The sequence below is a fragment of the Rhinopithecus bieti genome, unplaced genomic scaffold (genome assembly GCF_001698545.2).
Source record: "Rhinopithecus bieti isolate Rb0 unplaced genomic scaffold, ASM169854v2 scaffold_19114, whole genome shotgun sequence".
Classification (NCBI taxonomy): domain Eukaryota; kingdom Metazoa; phylum Chordata; class Mammalia; order Primates; family Cercopithecidae; genus Rhinopithecus; species Rhinopithecus bieti.
In genome coordinates, this window is record NW_016809444.1 from 16,430 (window position 1) to 43,126 (window position 26,697).

At 41.2% G+C, this 26,697-nt stretch overlaps 1 protein-coding gene across 3 annotated transcripts in view; it reads right to left on the reverse strand.

Annotated features, from left to right (window-relative positions):
- Positions 1–26,697, reverse strand: part of USP46 (ubiquitin specific peptidase 46) — a 69,492-nt gene that overhangs the window by 4,608 nt on the left and 38,187 nt on the right. For all 3 annotated transcript variants that reach the window (XM_017889330.1, XM_017889332.1, XM_017889331.1), the window contains exons 5-7: positions 15,559–15,635; positions 5,752–5,835; positions 3,096–3,293 (exon numbers count right to left, since the gene is read on the reverse strand). In XM_017889330.1, the coding sequence (XP_017744819.1) occupies positions 3,096–3,293; positions 5,752–5,835; positions 15,559–15,635 (359 nt within the window). The remainder of the gene's footprint in view (positions 1–3,095; positions 3,294–5,751; positions 5,836–15,558; positions 15,636–26,697) is intronic.

Genomic DNA, 26,697 nt, shown 5'->3' on the forward strand with positions numbered 1-26,697 from the left:
TAACATTTATCTCTTTATAAAACTCTACTTAGCTCTTTATAAGCAGTGATTCTCTGGGAAACAAACTATGTCATCAGCATAAAGAACTTGGAATATAGTTCATGTCTATGTTCACGACACTATGCTGGACACGGGAATAGAAAAGTGGACAGAAGAGATGTCTTCTAAGGACTCATAATCTAGCAGCAAAAACAGACACTCAAATTCAGTAAATATTAACAAAAAATTACTCTCTACCTATTCTGTGCCAGGCCCTATTCTAGCTGTCAGGGGAAGAAGCAGTGAACAAAACAAAAACCTCACTTACTTGGGACTTGGGGTAGGGGCTAGATTGGCAATACACAAACTAAACTTATAAATGTATGTCAAGTGGTGAGAAATGTCACGGAGAAGGATGAAGCAGGTTAATGGGATATGAGTGATGGGAGGAGGTAATATTTGATGGAAAGTGAAGGGAGGCCACTTTGATAATGTGAGCAGAAGGAAATTTCCCTGAAGGAAATGGCAGGGGTAGGGGTAGGGGTGGGGTTGGGGTCAGGGCGTGGGGAGAAGCCATGTGACTCTGGGATGGAAGTTTCAGAAATAGGGAATAGCAAGTGCAAACGCCTGGGGTGGGTGAGTAGCACTTGGTGTCTTCAGGAACAGCAGAGAAGCCAAAGGAGGCCAGAGCAGCAGAGTGAGTGAGGAGGGGAAGACCGGAGGGGGCTGAGGGGCAGGTGTAGGAATCGCAGGTAAGATTTTAGGCTTTGCTTCGAGCAAGCCAGGAAGAAATGGGAATTTTAAGGAGTTGCACGATCTGTGTTTTAGAAAGACATTAACAAACCAATAAGCATAGTAACAAGTGTTAAAAAGCCATATACTATGCTATATGGAAAAAAGCAGAAAGGACAACTAAGCAGTTGTCACTATGTAGTTAGGTTAGATTTGCACGAGTGAGGAGATTTTAATCCTAAACCTAAAACTGTTTTTTAACGCACTGTTAAAGTTGAAAAAGCCAAACTTTCCCTTTTGTTTACCCTCTTTCAACACAAGATGATGCCAGTGATCTGTTCCTGCCCTTTCTCCAGCCTCCTCCAGCTACTGTCTCCCTTTCCCTCTGAGCTGCAGCCCATCGGGCTCCTCTCACACGCCACCCCCTTCACATTACGGGCCTTTGCATTGCTGTAAACTCTGCCAGAGATAATCCTCCCCCAACTGCATTCTTTTTAGCCCTCAGCTCAAATGTCACTTCCCCAGATAAATCTCTGCTGACCACCGCACCTGAAGAGGTATTTCCTATCACTCACTCATCTCCCTGTTTATTCCTGATAGCACTGATCAAAATCAAATTATCTTGCAGTGGTTTGGTTTTGGAGGTAGCAGGGCAGTGTGTTTACTTGTTCATTATCAGTCTTTCCAGATAGATTATAAGTTTTGTGAGGGCGGGCCCCTGCGCTGTGTGTCTTTTTGTTACTCTATCTTCAGATCCTGGCATGGAACCCAGAAAATATGAGCTTAAAAAAAAAACTTGCAGCAGAAATCAATGCATGAGGCTATGCACCTGTTGCAACTGTGGGCCTGCCTTCCTGGCATGGAAGGGAAGGCAGGCCCAGCTCCCTAACCTCAAAGCTTTCCAGTGCTACCTGGAAGCCACCCAATCCGCATGCATAGGCCAACCCTGCTCCACATAGGAGAACAATGCTACTTCTGTGGGGAGGAGTTTGAAGAATCCTAGTTAGTGGCATGCATGACTTGGCACCAACTGATTTCTGCTACCAGGGCTCTTCTGACCTTGTGCTCACATTACAGAAACTGACCTTAGAGAACCCAATCTCCCGCTGGACGTCCAGTTCCCTCACCTGGGTCTCTGCCAGTCCTCCCAAGGATTTGAATTGGGCACCCACAGAGACTCACACTGAAAGTCCTGCGTACCCTGTGCCAGGGGCCCTCCTGTTCACACCACCCCTGCCACCCACTTTAGCCACAATGCCCACCAGGTCCCAGGCTCTGCCTGCCTTAAGACCTTCCTGAACCCTGCACCAATGTGAGGCCTCACCCAGTGCTCAAGGCTAGGTTCCAGGTCACTGGAACCCTGTGTTCTTCAAAAGAATAACAGCTCTTCTTTAGGGAGAACACCACAAAACTGGCATATAACTAGCCAATAAATATCATTTTACTGAGAATACAAGAAAACATCCAGTGACTTAAAGTTAATACATGCAGGATAAAATATGGGGTGGTTCAGATGTGAAGTTACAGTTTCTGATGCCATCTACCCTAGTACACAATTAAAAATATATCAATCTATTCCTGCGCGTGGCAATGGTAGTCTCCTGGTAATGGTGTGTTCACCACAATCCAATTTTAGCAGATGGTGGAGAAAGACTCTTACTCTGTGACACGCCCCAATCTAAAACCTACAAGGGCGGGGGAAAGCTGTGCCTACTCCCAAGACAGAACATATACCTGTCCCAGCTGAGCAAAGAATAACAAACAGGTGAATTTTCAATATATTTTTCTTTCCTTATACCAAATTATGGAATAAAAAATATCTGCTCAAAGGAATTTCGGCAAAATGCTTTGCCTTTCCATATCTAGAGGCCTTCTCTCTCTTATCTTTTTTCTGCTTATACACTTATTACAGAATGTTGGGGAAAGAACAAAATAACAAAGAATATTTTTTGAGAATATATTTTAATCACTCAAAGTGCCAAAAAAAATATTAAATTTGATCCAGTGCTTCCAGTCTTTATTTATACATCTTAAAATACTTTTGAGATCATACTATAAATGCAACTGGGCTTTTTAAAAATTAAAATCATAGCATAGACATTTCTCCATGTTATTTCAAATTCCTCATAACCATCATTTCCATGCAAAGGAGATTTATTAAGTGATTTCTCTCATGATAGAACATTTAGATTTTCATTATTGGAATGCTCATTTTAGGTGTCTGCAGGCATGTTTACATACTTTTTGTGATGATCAGTAAGAGTTTGGAAGATATCCCAAAAGTACTGACTGCCACAGCCCAGGAAAGGTGCAGCTGGGTATGCTTCAGCGAAGGGGCAACCCTTACACGTACCCTGTATGTCTGCTTCCATTCCTGCCCTTACCTGCCACAGTGAACGACCACAGCAACCAGGTCATACATGCGGTCCAAGTTCACCGCATCACTGGAGGTGTTGAAGAGCCGAAGTTCCAGAGGGAAGACCACACGGTAAGACAGCTTGGTGTATCTGTGCAGCTGCTCCATGTACTTGAACCGCTTTAGGTGCAGGGCCAAGATCATGGGCAGCTTTTTTACCCTCATCCTAAGAAACCACGAAATAGAAAATCAGTTGTACCCAACACCTATCAGGGGAAGAGAATACACTGTCATCTGCACAAACAGAACAGGAGGAAGTTCTATCCAACTTCAAACCAGCAAACAACCAAACAGTTTGCAAGGATAAAAGTATGTTGGCTTATATAGTGCTGACTTAACCTACATCCCTGGCTCCCAGGAGCATCCCAGCAGGAGAAATGTACAACGGTGTGTGTCTATTTGTTGAAAGGAGATGTTTCAGAATTTTTGTACAAATAAAAATAGGTTGTGCAATTGTTCTCCACCACTGCCCTGTGCCTTCCAGAGAGAAATGATACTTGGACAGTCTACCCCCTCAGATGATGGGGAAGAGGGTTGAGAGCTTTTGAGAACAGGAAGATGGGAGGAGGACAAGGTAGACGGTGCCGACTACTGGACTTACAGGTTCCGAGGACTGGCAGGAGGATGGATGTTTCTGACACACACTCTTGGGCATTCGGACACCAAGCGTGCCAGGCTCACTCTCATTCCGACCCTTGTGATCTTGGGCAAGTCACTTCCCTTCTCTAGCTCTCAGTTTCCTCATTTATAAAATGCAGGGGTTGGTTTAGGGCTACATTTCGCAAACTGGGTGCATGAGAGCACTGGAGATGTTAACAGATGTGATGTTTCTGTGGCTAAGTAAGTTTGGACGATGCTACTTTCTGCTTTGAAGATCCTAAGTGTACATTACCACACTGAAGATTTTGAGAAATCCTGCAGTAAAGGAATTGTTCTGTTGTTTGATGTTGGACTTCCCAAACTTATATAAACATACAAAGGTTTTTTACTAGGTGATTGTTAACATTCCTCAGTAAAAAGTCACAAAGATAACAGTTTATGCAGAGTATACTGCTAGAATAACGGGTCTTCCAGTTATCTTCCAGGTCCCCATTCCATGAATGTACTGAAATAAGTGTAAATGCCATTTAGTTGGCATACATTTTTAATGCATAGCATGTGAAAAGGACAAATTTTAAAAGAATAGTTTTAAGGAATCTATTAAGGAAAAGCCCTGTTCATACAAATAAGCAAGTAAAACAACACTAGAGAAATAAGAATTATGGGGAACCCCATATTTTACGGGAACACATGACATTGTAATGTATAAACTCCCCAGGGCTGAACGAAAAATATCTTAATGCCACAAAGGAAGACCCAAGGCCAGTCTTAGGCAGACTGAGGTTATAAGGATAGGGGGCAGACGTGAGTGACCTTCTTTACTAACAAAAGATATCTACCTACCTCCTTGAGGCCTGTCTGCTACAGTGACTAACCATCTGCAAGTTTTGCAGCAAAGAAAAGTGTACACGTTTGGAGTGAATGCCTGGGAAGGCTGGCAGAGAAATGATCTCAACCTCAGGTCTAGACCCCTGAGGGTTTTAGACAGCAGTACTGAGCATCTGCCAGCTGCCTTGAATACTCCAGACCACTGACAAGATAGATTTAACTCACGGAAGCCTTTGCAGGATGACTGAAATGGCAACTTTCCTGGCTTGTAGGAGCAGATTAATGGGGAACAACTGGTTATTCCAGATTTTCCAAGGGCTGTAACTGTCTGGTGTGCAGAAAAGATGGTGCAATAACTTTCTTTCTTATCACCTGTTCTTTTTCTTTTCTTTTTTTTTTAATAAGGAGTCTCACTCTGTCACCCAGGCTGCAGTGCGGTGGTGTGATCTCAGCTCACTGCAACCTCTGCCTCCTGGGTTCAATGGATTCTCCTGCCTCAGCCTCCCGAGTAGCTAGGATGATAGGCGCCCACCACCACGCCCAGCTAATTTTTGTATTTTTAGTAGAGATGGTGTTTTGCCATGTTGACCAGGCTGGTCTCAAACTCCTGACCTCAAATGATCGGCCTTCCTCGGCCTCCCAAAATGCTGGGATTATAGGTGTGAGCCATTGCGCCCAGCCTCTAATCACCTATTCTTATAACTGATGTGTTAATAATTTCCTCATGAGTCCTTATGAAATGATATATATTCTTTAAACCTCTGTCTCTAAATAAGAGGTCCCAATGTTTAAGCAATACAAACAAAAATAATATTGGGTGTCTACCATGTGTTATATACTCTGCTAAGTATTTACATAATTTACCTTTAATCTCAAGAGAACAGTGATTACATGTAATCATTACTTGTTTATCTAGCATAGTATCTGGCACACGGCAGGGCTCAACAAATATTTGCTGAATGACTGAATGAATAAACAAATAAGTAAACAATCGGACAGACAACTCTCCAAGTTGTCCTCTCCAAGGTCAGCGTTCTTATCCCAGTTTCACTGGTGAAGAGGGTAACTGACTTCCCCAAGGTTCCATGGCTACAAGCCCAGGAAGCTGAGATCGATTCAAAGCCAACCCTGCTGGGCCCCACAGTCTGGATCCTTCTCACCACACAAAGATAACCCTGAGCTAAATCTTTACCTACCTTTTCTGGGCTTCTTGTTTGCTGCAGCATGTTTCACAATAATATTTTTGTTCACTACACAGTGTTTCTGTGTTGCTGAAGTCTCTGTAGAGGAAAATATTTTCATCTTTAAAAAATGTCCAAATCTACTTGGTTTACCATGTTTTAAATCTCTCAATTAACCTGTAGGGTAATTTTTAAGTAAGAACAGGAGGAGTAATAAAAAAAAATCCTACTTAAAACTAGGATGGAAGAGAAACTACAGGATAAATAAAAAGAAGACTGGGTGCCATTATGATGGTAGACATGTTCTTTTCATCAAATCATGAATTTACCATGAGAGATTCAAATATAGTTTTATTTATGGGATATATAAAGGCAGATACAAATTAGGGTTTCCAACTGGATTCAGAAAAAAAAACTCATGATTTAATGGAGAATACCTAAAAGCTAGAAACTAAAATCATAATAGAAAAATGCTGTTGAGTAAAAGCTCACCATAAACTCTAAAACTTAGGTCCAAAAAAGTAAATCAGATAATATGCAAGGTGACATTATTGTGTAGTTAATGAAAAACAGTATTTCTCTGTTAGTCCATATTTTCAAAGAGCACAAAAGTAAAGATAATGAAATTTAAACCATATACAAAACTGCCCTCTTACTGAACTAAAGAAATCCTGAATTAATCAGATGACCACCTCCTACCAACCATTGCTCCCCACTGCTCCCCCGCCAGAGGATATGAACTTTTGCCTGCCTCCTTTGGAGAACAAAAGCCACTGTGTTTGTGATATGTGTATCTGCCTTATCTTGAGGTTCTACTCTGCTACTTATGGTTTTTATTTTTTAAATGTCATGGTTTTTCATTCTTTTCCAGCCATCGAGATTCTACTTAACATTTCTGTGGTACTGCTTCAAGGGCTGAAAAGAACATCTGGACTAACACCCTACAGTTTTGAAAAATTCTGGGACATTTCCTTGTTCACAGAGTGTCCTAGTACCACAATGACCAGATTTTATTAAACATAAAATGTTATTTAAAATGTGTTAGGTCATTCTACCACTTACACAGAACACATCAAAAGAAAACACGGATTCTTTCATTCATTAAGTCCCCAAATGTTTCCTGCCAGTCCTCTTGGCTAGATTCTGGGGATCCACAGAAAATAACTGCCCTCATACGGTTCACACTTCAACAGAGATGCGTGTAAATGAACCACTGACAACATGAAACGATCAGTTCAGCTTCAATAAAAAGTATTACATGATTCCCCTGCTGAAACCCTCCAGCAGTTTCCACTGCACTTATCCACCCTGCCTCCTTCTCTCTGCTGCAGTCACACTGGCCCTGGGATATCCTCTTCTTACCTTAGGGTGTTTGCAGGTGCTATTTTCTCAGCACTGAGAGCTGCCTCCCGGAAGCTTCCATGGCTGACTAACATGGTTGTTCAGCACTCAGCCTAAACATCCCCTCTTTGGAGAAAACTTCTCTGGCCACTTTGTCCAAGCCTATCCAGCCCCTATCACTTTGCCGTCTTATTTCTTCCCAGCATCTGAAACCAATCTTCTGTTCATTTGATTACTTGCCTCCCTTCTATGTGGGCAGTGCGCTTTTCATTCCTATATCCCCAGCACGACACACAATGGAATGCATTAATATTTGTTGGTTGAATGAATGAACCAACAAAGACAGAAGCAGGTGTAAAGTCCAGGAGAAAGCACAGAGAAAGAGGGAAAGTGTGCCAGGTGAACAAGCAAATAAGAGTCAATGACTCCAGAGAGAGAACACCGCAGTGCAGAGGCCTGGAGGTAGGGAATAGCAGCAGCGGTGTATTAGTCTGTTCTCATGCTGCTAATAAAGACACACCTGAGACTGGGTAATTTATAAAGAAAAAGAGGTTTAATGAACTCACAGTTTCACATAGCTGGGGAGGCCTCACAATCACGGCAGAAGGCAAAGGAGGAGCAGAGTCATGTCTTACCTGGCAGCAGGCAAGACAGAGCATGTGCAGGGGAACTCCCATTTATAAAACCATCAGATCTTGTGAGACTCATTCACTACCACGAGAACAGTATGGGAAAAACTGCTCCCATTATTCAATTATCTCTGCCTGGCCCCTCCTTTAACACATGGGAATTACTACAATTCAATGAGATTTGGGTGCAGACACAGCCAAATCATATCAGGCAGCAAGTCACACAGCCTGGAATATGTTACCAAGATGCCAGCATGAACCCTAACCAATAGTCTCAACAAAGAAAAGACATCATCAGGTAGTGCTTTTTGGAAATTCCACTTTTGACAGCATGGTGCAGGGGGGACTGGAGAGGGCTAAAAGGCAAGAAAGCCATTAGAATGCAAATATACTAGACTTTCAGATTTCAACTACGTGGTATATAAAACAAACTCATACTTAGCTGATTGAATACTTCAATTGAGTAAGTGCTGTGGAATCTTGTTTTGGCTGCATGGGATTGACTGGAGTGGAACCAGGGAGCCAGAGGCAGGGAGGTGAGTATGGGCGTTATGGAGCTTCATATCCTCCCAATGTCTACTGTGGACAAGCTGTACTACCAAGCTAAAGGGTCACAATAGCCAAAGAAAGGCCAGCAACAAACAGGGAACCATTCATTCCTACTCATTCTTATTTTCCCCAAAAAGTTATTTGATTTGTACACCCAGACAGGTGGAAATGACCCATTTTACAAAGAAAGTCGCTGACAGAGTAATGCTCTTAGGACATCCATGAGTTGAGAATTAGAAAATGAAGGTAAGTTAGGAGAAGGGAAGGACCCCAGCAGTAAATGCTGAGGCAGAGCAGCTGTCAGTTAATGCTCTATACCTGTTAGAACAAAAATGGGCAACAGTGGTGTAGGAAACTCTTCAATGAGAAAGACAGAGGGGCACTTGCTCTCTCCCACACTTGGGATAAATTACCAAAGCATAGAGCAGAGGTTGGGAGAAAAACACAAAATTCTTTGTATTGCTTTAAAAAGAGGCAGAGCAGCAATAAAATATTACTTAAAAATACACTTTGGGGCTTGATATAGTTTGGATCTGTGTCCCCACCCAAATCTCATATTCAACTGTAGTCCCCGATGTTGGAGGTAGGACCTGGTAGAAGGTAACTGGATCATGGGGGCAGAATCCTCATGAACGGTTTAGCATCATCCTCCCATTGATGTCCTCATCATACATCGTGGTTGAGTTCTTGCGAGATCTGGCCATTTAAAAGTGTTTAGCCCCTCCTCCAACCCCTGGCTTCTGTTCCAGTTATGTCTGCTCCCCCTTCACCTTCTGCCATAATTGTAAATTTCCTGAGGCTTCCCCAGAAGCCAAGCAGATGCCAACACCATGCAGAACCATGAGCCAATTAAACCTCTTTTCTTTATACATTACCCAGTCTCAGGTATTTATTGATAGCAATGTGGGAATGGACTAATATAGGGCTGCTCCAAAAGTAGTGAGTTATCTCAACTGATGGTTCACAGTCAGTTATAGATCAAACTCCTTGTTCTACTTTTTCCTCCGTTCTCAGGAAGGAAGGAAGGAGGGAAGGAGAGAAAGAGAAGAAAGAAAATACACTTTGGGAACAAATCTAATAAGAAATGCATGCTTTTACAAAAAAGGCACTAAAGCCTTATGCAAATATTTTAAAACTTAAAAAAATGGAGAAAGACTCTTTTTGGGGAAGGCTATCATTTATTGTAAACACAGCTATCATGTCCAAGTTAATGTCTATCTTTGATACATTTTCAATTAAAATCTTCTTTTTCACTCACCACAATAATTTAAAATCAATATTAAAAATCCTCAAGCAACACTTCCCGATAATTTCCATGTCATGATCCACACAGAAATACTACCATGAGAAACACAGTAGGATATACTGACGAGGCTGCTCCTATGGCTGGCCATGGGGCTCTGGCACTGCCAGGCCCTCCCAGCCTCCCAGGAACCGAGGAGATGAATACATCTAACCCATTTTCCCTGGCTCACCAGTTGGGAAGTTTTATTCTAGAATCTAGTGCAGTGGTTCTCCTCCTGCTCGCCTGGCTGCTCGTTAGAATCACCTGGGGAGCTTTAACAACAATCCCAATTCCCCATCCCACACCCCTACACCGCCGACTCTCCTTTCATTCAATTACATCAGAATCTCTCCAAGTGGAGCCCAGGCATTATTGTTCTTAAATCTTCCAATGTGCTGCCAGAATTCCAATGTAAAGGCAGAGAGTCATTACTCCAATGCTTCCCAATAACCTGGGGATATTGTCGGCACTGGGGGAATGGGAATTTAAAATGAGAGGAAGACAGAGGAAAGGGAAGGTGGTTTTAGAGTACTGAGCATTTGGAGGAGAAAGGGGAGATTCTGGGAAGGAGTCATGGGGAGGGTCTAAGGCACTCAAGTGGAAGACAAAAATAACCAAAAAGGCCATGCAAGGATAATTAAGATAAACTTCACATAGTTTAAGTTTTTGCCTGAGGCCAGCCCTGAACTTTTCACAAGGAAAAAACATCTTTCTTTCTCAGTATTCTCCTATGACACAAATGGCTTACTCTGCCTAAGACACAATACTGAGGTTTGAAATATTAGAATTATAGCTCAGCTACCACACAAACTTAATGGTTTCTCCAGATCTGTATCCTGAATTTAAACACTATTTATATCATTTCTCTGGAACAAAAGTTCAGTGAAAATACATTATAATTCACCACCTAAAAACTTTCTGGAAGAAGGTGCCAGAGATCTTACATTCAAACCCCACCATTTTAGCTTAATTTTTTATTTTAAAAGTTATCAAAATGAAAGAAACATATCAGAAGAGAAATGCAGACATAACATTAGAGAAGAAAATTCATAATTCTAGTTTAAAAAACAAATCCTCAAAAATGCAATCCATATTAAACCATGAAAGGGGCCAAGCAAGAGCCCACCCTTCCTTCTCTTTTGTCTCAGAGACAGAGAAAGCTAACGACTCCACTGGCATCATTTGCTCCCTGCATCTTTCTCCCGCAGGTCCTTCTCCCATCATGGAACTCTGAGTGGTGAGTGGCAACACCTGGCAGGCTTCTCGTTCTGCTGTAGAGGTGACATCTCACACACATGTTAGGGCAGGTATAGCCGAGTTGGTCAAGGTCTAGTTTAGGTGTGATGTAAAACAAGGGAGTGGGAGGCACTTCAGAGATATCAGCCTACACAGTGCAATAAGACAGAGTCGAATGTTTAAAAGGCACTCAGAGGCTACTTTATACTCACCCACCCTAGCCTGAACATTTCCAAGTGCCTCTAGCCTGACTTCACCAAGTATGGATAACCAATATACACATTTCTCCAGGAAAAAAAATTATGGAAACCTAAACTTCAGTTCTATTTCTTATAACAAGGTTTCCCAAAGGTTGAAATTATCACAATCATTTAACACTTTACCTGGCTGATCTCAAATCTACAGCCACTGCCACCTGCCCTTCTGAACAGTTCAAGTAATTCCTGGAAAAGAGGTAAAGTAGCCAGCCTCCCTAACTCCAAATTCTCACCAAGGAGGAGAATGGGCATATAATGGCTTTCTCCCATTCCCTCATCAAAAACTAATGATGGTACACCCTTAACGTTTTCCACGACCTGTGATCATAAAACCTTAGGAAATAAAAAATGGCTTCTTTTCACCGGAACGTTAGGAACTGATAATTGTTTGGCTCTGTGTCCCCACCCAAATCTTATGTTGAATTATAATTCCCAATGTTGGGGGAGGGACCTGGTGGGAGGTGATTTGATCACTGGGGTTCTTGTGATCCTTACTGTTCTTGTGATAGTAAGTTCTCACAAAATCTGGCTGTCTAAAAGTGTGTAGCACTTCTCCCTTCACTCTCTCTCTCTCCTGCCACCATATGAAGATTATGCATTTCCTCTTCACCTTCTGCCACAATTACAAGTTTCCTCCTGTATAGCCTGTGTAATTGTGAGCCAATTAAACCTCTATTCTCCATAAACTGCCCAGTCTCCAGTATGTCTTTATCACAGTGTGAGAACAGACTAATATAGAAAATTGGTACCAAGAGTGGAACATTGCTATAAAGATACCTGAAAATGTAGAAGCAACTTTGGTACTGGGTAATGGGCAAAGGTTGGAGCAGTTCGGAGGGCTCAGAGGAAGACAGGAAGATGTGGGAAAGTTTGGAACTTCCTAGAGACTTGAATAGTTGTGACCAAAATGCTGATAGTGACATGGACAGTGAATTCCAGGCTGAGGAAGTCACAGATGGAAATGAGGAAGTTATTGGGAATTGAAGTAAAGTTCACTCTTGTTATGCTTTAGCAAAGAGATTTGTAGCATTGTGCCCCTGCTCGAGAGATCTCTGGGACTTTGAAAGACATGATTTAGGGTATCTGGTGGAAGAAATTTCTAAGTAGCAGAGTGTTCAAGATGTGTTCTGGCTGCTTCTAAGTCTATACTCGTTTGCATAAACAAAGATATGACCTGAAACTAGGACTTATATTTAAAAGGGAAGCAGAGTATAAAAGTTTGGAAAATTTGCAGCCCAACCATGTGGTAGAAAAGAACAATCCATTTTTAGGGAGGAATTCAAGGCTGCAGAAATTTGCATAAGTAAAGAAGAGCCAAATGTTAATAGCCAAGACAATGTGGAAAATGCCTCCAGGAAATTTCAGAGACTTTTACGGCAGCCCCTCTCATCACAGGCTTGGAGGCCTAAGAGGTGTGAGAAACACACTCACCCATCCAAACCCAAAGAATGGACTTAGAGTCACAAAGAACAGTGGAAACAAGACTTTTAATGGTAGTCTTGCAAAATCGGATGTCTGGTAGGCAGGCACACCAGGGGCAGGTACAGCAGCTAATTTCAGTAGCTAATTTATCTCCTAGCACACAAGTCCCTCCCTCAGTTCCTCACTGGTTGAGTACTATGGGGTTACAATCTTCCCGGACATTGCCTAAGTTTCATTATTCCCTCATAAGGTCATACCCCAGTCCCCTTCCCTGCTTAAGTTTCAATTTCCCAATAACAAAACTTTCTTCCCTTTTATGTGCTGACCCCTCCTCTATATCCTGTTCACTTATAGTGACTTTCTAGGTGCCATGAGCTGTGCAGTTTGGCACAACCGCAGGCTGGCTGACAGTACTTAGATTTATTATGCCTTGAAAACAAAACATTTAAAATGTTTTCTCACAGAGGGAAAAATGGTTTCACGGGTCAGGCCTAGGGCCTCCACTGCACCATGCAGCCTCAGGACATGGCAGCCTACATCCCAGCCACTCCAGCTCCAGCTATGGCTAAAAGGCACCAAGGTACAATTTGGGTTGTTGCTTCAGAGCATGCAAGCCCTAAGTCTTGGCAGCTTCCATGCGGCGTTGGGCCTGTGGGTGTGCAGAAAGCAAAAGGTGAAGTTTGGAAGCCTCCACCTAGATTTCAGAGAATGTATGGAAATGTCTGGCTGTCTAGACAGAAGTCTGCTGCAGGGGCGGAGCCCTCATGGAGAACCTCTACTAGGGCAGTGCAGAGGGGAAATATGGGGTCGAAGCCCCCACACAGAGTCCCCACTGGGGCACTGCCTAGTGGAGCTGTGAGAAAAGGGCCACTGCCCTTCAGACCCCAGAATGGTAGATCTACCAACAGCCCACCCTGTGCACCTGGAAAAGCTACAGGCACTCAATTCCCGCCTGTGAAAGCACCTGCAAGGGCTCCTCCAAAGCCACAGGGGTGAAGCTGCTTGAGGCCTTGGGAGCCCACCCCTTGTGTCACTGTGCCCTGGTGTGAGACATGGAGTCAAAGGAGATTATTTTGGAGCTTTAAGATTTAATGACTGCCCTGCTGGGTCTCAGACCTGCATGGGGCCTGTAGCCCCTTTGTTTAGGTCAATTTCTCCCTTTTGGAATGGGAGTACTTACTCGATGCCTGTACCTCCCATTGTATCTTGGAAGTAGCTAGCTTGTTTTTTATTTTACACGCTCATAGGTTGAAGGAACTTGCTTTGTCTCTGATGAGACTTTGGCCTTGGACTTTTGAATTAATGCTGGAATGAGTTAAGACTTTGGGGGACTGCTGGGAAGACATGATTGGTTTTGAAATGTGAGAAGGACATGAGATTTGGGAGGGAACAGAGGCGGAATAATATGGTTTGGCTCTGTGTCCCCACCCAAATCTCATATTGAATTGTAATCTCCAATGTTGGGGGAGGTATCTGGTAGGAAGTGACTAGATCATGAGGGCAGATTTCCCCCTTGCTGTTCTCAAGATCGTCAGTGAATTCTCATGAGATCTGGGGGTTTAAAAGTGTGTAGCACTTCCCCCTTTGCTCTCTCTCTCTCTCCTGTGGCTGCTTCCCCTTCACTTCCACCATGATTGTAAGTTTCCTGAGACCTCCCTAGCCATGCCTCCTATACAGCCTGCAGAACTGTGAGTCAATCAAACCTCTTTTCTTCATAAATTACCCAGTCTCAGATATGTCTTTATAGCAGTCTGAGAATGGACTAATACAGAAACTCATGCCGTATACAGAAACATTCAGAAGAAAAAAGAGGCCATCATGGCCTATAAAACTCTTTGCAAACAAAGAAATTACAAACTTGTCCTAGACACCTGGACACAAGCAGAAAAGCCAAACCAATAAGAAGCACTCAGGTAACTATCAGTGCCAGGGTGGGGAACTCTCAGAGCCCTGGGAAATGGGAATGCAATCAGCCCCCAGCTCACACAATACATTACACCCAGATGAACCAAGAAGCTCTTCCAAGCTGTTGTTGGTGCCTTTTCCCTGAAAGATGGCTTTCTAACTGCAACCACCACAGCCAAATCCCTTTAATCTATTCTTCTAAAAGGTTCCAAGTAACCTGAGCTCCTGAAATAAAGGTTCTGTCATCTGGCCCTTACTCATAAAAATTATGATACTATAACAATGTCTCTGACACCCTGCTGGAACACCCCAAGCCTTGGGGAGGCCCATGCTGACCACTTGGTCTACACAGGCACCTCCAGTACCAGCCACTCTTTAGACTTGTTTTATTTCCTTCAAAGCAATGATCACTGTCTGTGCATTCCCACTAGAATGTAAGTGCTGTGAAAGCACAGGCCTCATCAGGTTTACTCCTCTATCCCCAGTGTCTACAACACAACCAGGCAAATTATAAGCACTCATGGCCTCCTGTTGAAAGGAAGAAAGGCAGAAGGGAGTGAGGGGCTCAAAGGGAATTACATCTTTACAACAACTCTGAGCACATTTTCAATGCACAAGTCAATAAAAATGTCTACAGTAATCCTGGGCAAGCATTACTGTTACACTCAGGGCTCCTTATCTTCTCTTCACCCTCATGAGAAAGAATTTCTTTCCATGGATGATCTCCATAGAATGCTTAAAAGACGGAGGAACAGGCAACTCCTTCATTAGTTCTCAGCCCAAAGTGCATAATATTTAAAATAATAAAATAGATTATCTTAGAAAAAGAGTAATCGTAGGCATCTATAGCCTTTATTAACTTAATTGTATGAGAGAGAGAGACTGTGTGTGTGTATGTGTGTGTGTGTAAGAAAGAGCAACACTGATTGATGAAGGCCAAAGCCTACATCTGCATTAAAGAGTAACATTTTATTTTTAAATTTAACAACCAATTACTTCTATTTTATGCTCTTTTTTCTCAGTGGGACTCTTCTCCAGACCACATAATCTCTCTTGGGAAAGGAGAGATAGAAAATAATACGATCATATTGGTTTAAGAGGAGGGTAGATTATGTCCTGAAGAAATACAGGATTTTCTCTCCCACTTAGTTACAAGCCTGATCAAAAGCTCAAACTGCCTCAGAGTTCATAAGGTTACCTTAGACAGTGGGTAATGGATGTATTCTGCTCCACATCAACAGAAAGGTCAAGAAAATCTTCATCTTTGCTACTAACCTGAAACAAAAACAGGAAAAAATACATTAGGCATGAAATATGTAGTAGATAACACTTTGAACACGTACAGGTAATCATTGACTGCAATAAAAACCATAACTGTAGTTAAAGTCCTGCATGGACATGTATACTCATTGGCACCCAATTACCACAAAAGCAACCCAATCTAGAGAAAATCCCAGATTCTCAATTTAACCTCATCCCTATCCCAGTTTTGACTCACAGCTTTTAATAGTTAAAACTCAACCAGATTTCTCTTCCTCTCCATTCATTTCTCCCATTGTTTCAAAGTAGGGAGTACTAAATATCCATATAGCCCAGATTGCAGTGATAAAAAATGGAAACGGAAAAAGGACAAGAGACTTACAAAATCTATCACCCAGATGACCATCCCTTGTTGAGTTGTTTCCACTTTTTGCCAGTCCCTTGAAATCACTCCCTTTCTCCCTTGCCCCATCATTCAAACTGTGTGGTGGGCCAGGGAGCCTGACAGGCAATGGGCTGCAGAATCACACTGACCACACATAAAGCTGTTCTTTGGCCAGGAAGTGGTCATCACATGCAGAGCCCTGTGCTGTCCATGACAATGACCAGACCTGGGGCTGGCGTGGAGCCTGGGCTCACACAGGCCCGCCATACTGTGGGCAGCTCTCAGCCGAGCTGGTTCAGTGGCCCCAGCTGTCTCTCAGCCTTCAACAGCTCACCCCACACTAATTCTGGATCTCATATATCTCAAAGCTCACTGAGTAAGTGCTTACTTTCCACTAATTCACTGACAACCCTGGGGTTTTACTGCCTTGTTCCCGGAGTAGCAGGAACAGTTGGCAACAACCTTCAGGTGCTCAGTCAATTAGCAGCAAAATGAAAACAACATTCCTTTTAAAGTGTGACAACTACCCTATGACCCAAAATTCCAGAAGTTATCTGAAGAAATATTCAGAGATGTCTATGCTCTCTTTTATATTTTCAGAAGTACACACGGGAGCCAGGCGTGGTGGCTCACGCCTGCAATCACGGCACGTTGGGAGGCTGAGGCAGGTGGATCACTTGAGGTCAGGAGTTCAAGACCATCGTGGCCAACATGGTGAAACCCCATCTCTACTAAAAATACAAAAAATTAGCCAGGCATGGTAGCAGGTGCCTGTAATCCTAGCTATTTGGGAGGATGAGGCAGGAGAATTGCTTGAACCTGTGAGGCGGAGGTTGCAATGAGCTGAGATTGCGCCACTGACTCCAGCTTGGGTGACAGAGTGAGACCCTGTCTCAAAAAAAAAAAAAAAAAAGTACACATGGAAATGGATACTGAGACAGAAGAATGGGTATCGCCCAGATCTGTATCCTGTCTCTGCCACTTAAAAAGTCGATAGCTTCAGGCCAGTTACTCAGCCTGTTTCCTCATCTGTAAAGTGGGGACAGCAAGAGTGTCTATCTCATAAAGCTGTTGTAAGGAGGAAATAAGATAGTACATGTGAAGTGCTTTAAAAAGTAAGGACTCAATAAATTAGGAAGTGGTAAAAAATTTTAAGTGGCCTAAAATGGTCAAAAAGTTGGGAATGGCTTTCTACATTGTGGTTATCATACTAAATGAAAAAGTAGGATAAAGTTATACAACTATATATCATTTAATCCCAATTTTGTATTTTAAAAAAAGGCATCTTTATACTTACACACATGCATCCCCTCCCTTGGCATTCTCTACCATCCTGTTTTAATTTTTTAATGCCATTTATATCTGCCATGGTAGGATGCATTAGTAGCCCCAAATCCTCACCATTGCCTCTATTGGCTTCTTTGTCACATGGCTTCACAGATACTATCAAGAGATGATTATGTTTTGCCACCCTTGAGTCTGAGTGCGACCATGTGACTTGCCTTGGCCAGTGGGATGCTAGAAGGCAAGTTACCAGCAGAAGCCAGAACAAGCGTTTGTGAAACTGCTCTCTTGCATCACCATAAGAATGATAACCCCAGGCTAGCCTGCTGCTCCCAGAAAGAGGAGAGATCCATAGAGGAAAGCTGTCCTAACTAACGCAATCCAGCCAAGCCCAATCTAGAGTAAAACTCCTAATGATCTTGCAGACATGTGAGTGGGCTAGCTGAACTACAAATACACAAGTTCAGCCGAGCCCAGCCTAGACCAGTCGACCACAAGCCAACCCACCATTGCATGAGTTATAATAAAAAATGATAGTTTAAGGCTCAGAGTTTTGGGGTGGTCTGTGACAAAGCAATAGATAACTGATACAACTACTTATCCTTTTATATGTTTTATTTTTATATGTTTACTGTCCATCTCCCCCTCACTAAAATGAAAGTTCAAAAGACTGGCTTCCATAGTAACTAAGATCCTAGCACACCAATACTCTCCAGAAAACTAGAAACTATAAACTCACATAACCAAAAACTAAAAGCAGCTACCTGAAGGCACTGGAGAGTGAACACAAGCAAGCACATGGGGAGTCCACACTTAGAGGAGGATAGTCGTACATAACGAGTTCACGGTTTCATGACCTTTAGCTGGGGATGCTGAGGGGGAAACGCAGTCTTCCCGGTCTGCAAGCCGGAAGACTAAATCTGGGAAACCATGCCCACTGGAAAAAAAGGAAAGAGGGTATCTCCAACTCTGCCCACATGTGGCTGGCCCCTGATCCACCCATGCATGGAATACACACAAAGCAACTTGGCTATTAACAAAATGGCTGCCACCCAAAATTCAAGCTGTCACCCAAGAAACATAGTGAATAGTTTGGATCCAACCAAGATAAGTGCCTGTTAAAACTAAAGAAACTCAATATGCATTAAAGAAAACTAACAGAATCTGGCTGGGCGTAGTGACTCACACCTGTAATCCCAGCACTTTGGGAGGTGGAGGCAGGTGGATCACTAGGTCAGGAGTTCGAGGCCAGCCTGGCCAAGACGGTGAAACCCCGTCTCTACTAAAAATATAAAAATTAGCTGGGCACGGTGACAGGCACCTGTAATCCTAGCTACTTGGGAGGCTGAGGCAAGGGAATCGCTTGAACCCGGGAGGTGGAGGTTGCAGTGAGCTGAGATCTCACCACTGCACTCTAGCCTGGGCAACAGAGCAAGACTCCATCTCGAAAAAAAAAAAAAAAAAAAAATCTAACAGAATCCAGTGTCTCTGCCACTTAACATTCTCAATGTTCTGAATAAGATCCAAAGTTAAAATATGTGACAAATGACTTACCTAAGACATTCTTAAAAGAAAATAAACTGAAACCAATCCTGGGATGACCCAGATGTTGGAATTAGCAGATAAGGATTTTAAAGAGGCCATTATAACTATCATCAATAAAATAAAATATACTCGCAATGGATCAAAAAACGTGAAACCCCAGTAGAGAAATAGAAACAATATAAAAGAATCAAATAGAAATTCCGGAACTGAAAAGCGCAATACATTGAATGAATTTAACAGCAAAGTGGAGGTGACAGAGGAAAAAACAAGTGAATATGAAGACAGATCAATGGAAATCACCCAATGAGGACTAACGAAAAAAGACTGAAGTAAAAATTAACAGATACTTAGGAATCTTTTAGCTAATACTGTACATATAATCAGAGTCCTAAAAGGGGAGAAAAGGGAGAACAGGGCAGTAGAACTATCTGAGAAAATAAAGGCTGAATATTTCCCAAATTTGGTGAAAGGCATCCATTAATAGACTCAAGACATTCAACCAACACCAAGCAGGATAAATACAAAGAAGGTCAGCCAAGGTGCCTCACAGGCAAACTGTTGAAAACCAAAAATAGAAAGCAAATCTGAAACATCTAGAACAAAAAAAAAAAAAAAAAAAGACAAGAGGATGGTTCAATTGGCAGCTAACCTCTCATCAGAAACTATGGAGGCCAGAAGACAGTGAAACATCTTTCATGTGCTGAAAGAAAAAAGTGATCAGCCTGGAATTCTCATATGCCATAAACAGATCATTCAAGAATGAAGGCAAAATGAAGAGAGTTCATTAATATAACAGACCTGCATCACAAGAAAGGTGAAAGGAAATTCTTCAAGCCAAAGAGAAATGACACCAGTTTGAAATCCAGATCCTTGAGAATAAAATGCATCAATAATGATAAATATTTGTGTAAATAAAAAAGACTTTTTTTCTCTTAATTTTTGTGTAATAGTCACACCTCTTTAAAGGAAAAGGCATAACACTGTCCTGTGGGATTTATATTGTACATAAATGTAATACATATAACAACTACAGCATAAAGAAAAAGGTAGAGTGGGAGCAGAGGGAATATACACCTATACATTTACATGCTTTCTAGATTTCAGGTGAAATAGTATCATTATCTGTAAGGATACTGTGAAAAGTGAAGAATATCTATTGTAATCTCTAGCAAAATCACTAAAAATACACATAGGCATGCGAAAATGTACTCAGAAAAGATCAAGAGGAAAATTAAAATGGAATTATAAAAATATATTATTCAAATAATTCAAAAAGAAAATACAGAAGAGGAAGAGAAGAACAAAAAATAGAGGAAATAATAGAAAACAAAATCCAACTATACCAGTAATTACCATAAACATTAATGGACTAATAATTACAAATAAGAGACAAATATTGAATGAAGGATTTTTTTTAAGACAATACCAATTTGTATGCCATCCACAAGAGCTAAACTTTATATATAAAGACACAGATTGAAAGTAAATGGTTGGAAAATGACATACTATGCAAAGAGTTAGCATAAGTTTGTAGAGGGCTAATATCAAATAAAATAGATTTTAAGATAAAGTTATTAAGAGAAATAAAAGAGGACATTTCCTAATGATAAGAATATCAACTTATCAGAAAAACACAACAATCAAATATGGAGAGTCCCCACCAGAGTCTCAAAAACATGTGAAGCTGGAACACTATTTCACCAATAAAGGGGAATAAACTCCTGATACATGCCACAACACCACTGAATCTCAAAAATGTTATGTAAGTGAAGGAAGTCATACATAAATGACCACATATTGTATGATTCCATTTACATGAAACATCCAGAAAAGGCACAACTCTAAAGACAAAAAGTAGACTAGTAGTGACCTCAAACGGAACAGGAATTAACTGGATCTTACTGGTGTGATGAAAATTTTCTAAAACTAGGTTATAGTACTGGTTATACAACTCAGCAAATTACTTAAAGAAAAAAAAATCACTAACTGGATAGGTTTTATGGCATGTAAATTATACCTCACCAAAGTTGTTTTTAAAAAGTCAAAAAATTCATAAAACAAAAACTGACAGAATTAAAACGAGAAATAGGGCAATCCCAGAAAAATATTTTAATGTTCCTTTCTCAGCAACTGATAGAAAAGCTAGCAGGAAAGTCAACCAAGACATAAAGGAGCTGAATAACTTTATCAACCAACATATCTAACGATTATAGAATGCTACACCCAACAACTGCCAAATATTCTTTTCAACTCAGCAGTTCTCAACAGGTGAAATTTGGCTTCCAGGAGACATCTGACAATGTCTGGAAACATTTTTCAATGTTGTATCTTGGGAGATGCTACTGACATTTAGCAGGTAGAAGCCAGAGATGCTGCTTAATATCCTATAATGCACAGGGCTATCCCCAATAACAAAGAATTATCTGATCCAAAAATGTCAATAGTTCTAACACTAAGAGATCCTGTTTTCTTTTTCTTTCTTTTTTTTTGAGACAGAGTCTCACTTTGTCACCCAGGCTGGAGTGCAGTGGCATAATCTTGGCTCACCGCAACCTCCGCCTCCCGAGTTCAAGTGATTCTTGTGCCTCAGCCTCCCAAGTAGCTGGAATTACAGGCGTGCGCCATGACACCCGTCTAATTTTTGTATTTTTAGTAGAGACAGGTTTCACCACATTGGCTAGGCTGGTCTCAAACTCCCAACCTCAGGTGATCCGCCCACCTCAGCCTCCCGAAGTGCTAGGATTATAGGCGTGAGCCACCACGCCTGGCTGAGAGATCCTGTTTTCAAGGGCAGATGGTACATTTACCAGGACAGACCATGTGGAAGGACACAAGACATATCTCAATAAATTTAAAACTGAAATCATACAGAATATATTCCCTAACCACAACAAAATTAGAAATAAATACCATTAGGATATATAAGAAAATCCCAAATATTTGGAAATTAAACAGCATACTTCCAATTAGTGTACGGATCAAATAAAAAAGATCACAGGAGAAATTAGAAAATATTTTCAACTAATACCAAAGAAAACATACCATCAAAATTTGTAGCATGCAGCTAAACCAGTGCTTACAGGGAAATTTATAGCTTTATATTTGTATGTTAGTAAACAAAAGAAAAGGGACCATTTTTCTACTTTAACTGCTATATCCTTAGTACCTAAAATAATTCCCAGCATTTAACAGGAAATATTTACTAAATAAATAATAACTGAACAGAAGACTGAACAAATGGAAAGATATCTAAATGACAACAGTGGCATCCGAGTGGCAGAATTATGAGTTTTTATTCATTTCTGTTTCTAATTTTTAAAAATAATCCACAGTATTTTCCTTAATTGGCAGAACATTTTTCTTAACCTAAATGGCCCTTCTCTGAAATAAGAAGATTATAGCCAACTGAAACCATAAATAAATTAGATAGCTAGATCTCATTCTACTTAAGCTCTTAAACGAAGAAGGGAATAAAACAAAACATTTTGTCCTGTTGGACGCAAATCTTTTCTGAACTTAATGGTTTTGGAGAGAGGCAGAAATGGAACAAATGTAATTCATTAACTGAAAAAAGCTTCTCCCAATTCCAAATGCAAACTGAACAGAGTGCGTGAAAGTGCTGCGCAGAGGAATCACCCCTGCGGGGCCATCAAAACATGGCGCTAAACCTTTCCGTTTGGATTTTTCTCTCTCCTTGCCCTAGACTGACACAGTCAAAAGCAATTAATGATCAAATAATGTGGGGGTTTTTTTGGGGGGGGGCGGGGGGGCAGAGGAAGGTTTGGGGGTTCTGTAGGGTTTTTTTGTTGTTGTTGGGTTTTTTTTGCTTCTCTCTCTTCCAAGAAAGCTGCCAGAAAAGAAAACCATTTTCTTCCCACACACAAGGATCTCATTCTGGTCTAACCGAAAATACAGCTTGTCTCCAAGGAAACATCTATCACTAAGAGACTCCAATACTCTTAGCAAGTGCAAGCTATCTTATTCTCCTTTCTTCTCCCTCAATTTTGAGCATGGAGGTCTCTCAAAAACTCTTAGTTTAAAAGCATATAAGAGACCTCTCACTTAATATTCTTTTTAAAGTAATTAACTGCAAATCAATTAATAAAATTGATTACATATAGGATATACATATAAATCACGAGCTTTGCTAAGTTCTTAAGAAATTAAAATCATATTCAGGCCAGGCACAGTAGTGGCTCATGTCTATAATCCCAGTGCTTTGGAGGGCTAAGGTGGGAGAATCACTTAAGGCCAGGAGTTCAAGACCAGCCTGGGCAACATAGTGAGGCCCAGACTACAAAAACGCCTGTAATCCCAGCACTTTTGGAGGCCACGATGGGCAGATCACCTGAGGTCAGGAGTTTAAGACAAGTCTGGCCAACATGGTGAAACCCTGTCTCTACTAAAAAATACAAAAATTAACCAGGCATGGTGACAGGCGCCTATAATTCCAGCTATTCGGGAGGCTGAGACAGCAGAAGTGCTTGAACCCGGGAAGGGGAGGTTGCAGTGAGCCAAGATCACGTCACTACACTCCAGCCTGGGTGACAGAGTGAGACTCCATCTCAAAAAAAAAATCTTATTGATCACCACCACTGTATTCCAGCCTGGGCAACAGAGGGAGACCCTAACTCTAAATAAATAAATAAATAAATAAATAAATAAATAAAGTTAGCTTCTAAATCCCCATATTCCTTTCTTGGGCTTAGTAGAAAAGGTGATGAGGTGGCAGTTCTGCGCTGTTCAATCATGAGCCGAAACTGTGCTGGCTTTAAAAGGTACCCAGTGGTGGGCTTGGGAAAAGTGCAACTACAGCCAATTTGAATGAATCTCTGGGACTCAGAATCTCCACTGAGTATCACACCTCCCTCCATTACCCAGCTCTACTCCTATCTGCAAAAGCCTCAGAAGCTCTACTAATCAATTTGAACCTCTGCAAACAAAGCAATGAGGAGCTGTAAAATTGGTACTTAATAAAGCAGTTCTTAAAACAACCTTTTGGCTCCAGTAGCAGATACAGATGTGTTAAAGCCACTGAGAAGCATGGGAAAACCAGAGATTTGCAGAGCAAAAGCTCAGCTTAAATGGAAAGAGGGAAACTTAAAATAAACAGTGGCAAAATTAAGCTCCAACTGGGCTAACAAATCTTATGAACCAAACAAAAGAATAACCAAGGGAACATGCAAGGCTACAGTGGAAAATCCCCAAGCCCCAATTCTGAAGTGCCTTTATCAAGGTTATCCAGAAAAGTCAGCAATGAATTACCCCTTAAAATAGTCTCTCCAAGTCTATTGCAGAATGAAACTGTTTGTCTCCACAAATCCCTCAGTTGACATTTGCACTGCAAGCATAAGCAACATTTACAAAGGGTGAGACCCAGGAAAAAAAAAAGAAAAAGAAAATCATCGTTTTCTGAAAGCACGAAGGCTGGCAAAAAGGTTTTCCACAACTGAAGGAACTAGCAGCTGAGGCAGCGACAATGGCAAGGTACCCCCAGGGGCTAATTTGTTGCTCAGGATATAGTGCCATTTAATCCCACAGTGAGACTTCACAAACATGGGTCTTGGCAATTCTGACTGAAGCACCATCTAAAGGCTGTCTGCCCTAGGCAAAGGATGTTACTCAAAAGAGGCACCCTGTTTCTCATCCAGGTGAAGGAAATCTTTCCCATTAGGTCTTCTTGCACACCAAGTACTCAACATTTTATAGTAACAGAAAACCCTGCAGGCTATGTGTTTTCTTAGAAAGTACAGGGCTTTCTAACAATTAGAGCTTTCTAAAAATGGAATGCAACGCCTTGGGAGATTGATTCCCTGCCTCTGGACTGGGTCCATCAGATGCTGTTGACCAACTGGCTAGGATATCATAGAAGGGACTCAGCACTGGCAGAAAAAAAAAGATTAAATGACTGCTAGGATCCCATCCAGTTGAAGGAGCTAAGAAAATGAAGGTGATTATCCAAGTAACTCCAGAGAAAAAACACTCTTGCCTGAAATCATCTTATCATTTCAGAAGGAAGAAAAGTAGGTTTTACAGATTGCCCCATTTTCCAGAAAGACATACCGGCACACTCTCATCTACTTCTACAAAACAACTATAAACAGTCAGAATCCTTTAGAACAAATACTACAGTATCATCCAAAAATTTCAAAGGCATTTTTGGGCACAGGTTTCCCACTCGTGATAACCCTCCAGGAGATAACAAGCTAGGTAAAAGCTTTTGCAATATAAATACTTGACAATGCAATATTTGCATTTATTGGGGTCAGCTGACCTTTTCATAAGGGAAAAAAAAAAAAAAAAACTACAGATGTGTCTGAGTCCATCTTCTGAGTCTTCCTGAAAATCCACACTGAGTAAAGATGGATTTAGCAACAGTGTTACTGTAGAGTCTGGTACAGGTTCTCTGGCTACAAATGTAGGAACTGAAGCCCCCTTGTTCTGGTTCCCATATCATAAACTCATGAAGTACTCTGTTCTTCTTCTTCACGGCATCTTGCAATTATAATTACTTAACTAATTACTCATTTTGTCATTAAAGACTGTGTCCATGCTGGAAGTTCCAGAAAGGCAGGGCTCTCACTGTACCCTCAAGTGCCTCAGGCTTTTATATAGCAAATGTGGGGAAAAAAAATCCCACATATTTACTGAATAAAAGAATACTGTACAAAGCCACTAGATTAGCAAAAGTGAAGGTATCTGAGAATAGCAGGGATAGATGATGTAGAGAAATGAAAGCACTCACTCATATACTGAGTGTGTAAAGTGGTATAACCATTTTGGGAATTTGACACTTTCTAATGATATTAATGAAAAGCATACCATATGACCTAACACATTTACTTGATGTGCATATCCTAAAGAAACTGGGTTCATGTGCACTACAGTATATGTATTAAAATGTTCATAGCTGCATTGTTCATATTGTCCCAAACTGGCAACAGCCAAATATCCATCAACAGTAAAATGAATCAGTAAACTGTGGCATATTCATGCAATAGAATACCATATAGCAATAAAAATGAATAAACTAAAGCATCATGCAACAACACAAATGAATCTCACAAGGGACACTGAGCAAAAGGCAAAACACAAATGATACATATTTATGATATGTATCAAAATATCAAAAACAAGCCAAACTGAACCATATATTTCAGATATGCAAAAATAGGTCATCAGTTCTATCAAACACTAAAAGAGATAAAAACTTATAGAAGCTCTTCCAAAGAAAAGAGAGAACCAACTTTACAAGAATGTTGATAGCAAAACCAGACAAGTACAGTGGAGAAAGGAAAAGTTCAAGCCAATCTCACTAATAAACATAGTGGCAAAAAATCCTAAAAATTTTAGATCTCACAATCCAACCATGTATATAAAAGATAAAGCCCCAATTCAGTTTATCACAAAAATACAAAGTGGGGTCAACATTAGAAACTCTATTAATGTGGCCACACGCTGTGGCTCATGTATGTAATCCCAGCACTTTGTGAGGCTGAGGTGGGCAGATCACCTGAGGTCAGGTGTTTAAGACCAGCCTGACCAACATAGTAAAACCTCATCTCTACTAAAAATACAAAAATTAGCTGGGTGTGGTGGCACGCATCACCAGAGGCTGAGACAGGAGAATTGCTTGAACCTGGGAGGCAGAGGTTGCAATGAGCCAAGACCATGCCACTACACTCCAGCCTGTGTGACAGAGGAAGACTCTGTCTCACACACATACAAAACAAAACAAAACAAAAAAACCCCAAAACTCCACTAATGTAACTAACTTACCACCACTTTAGAAACATTTGGCACTACCTAGGAAATCTGAAGATGCACATGCCCTATGGCCAGAAATTCTGCTCCCAAAAGGAT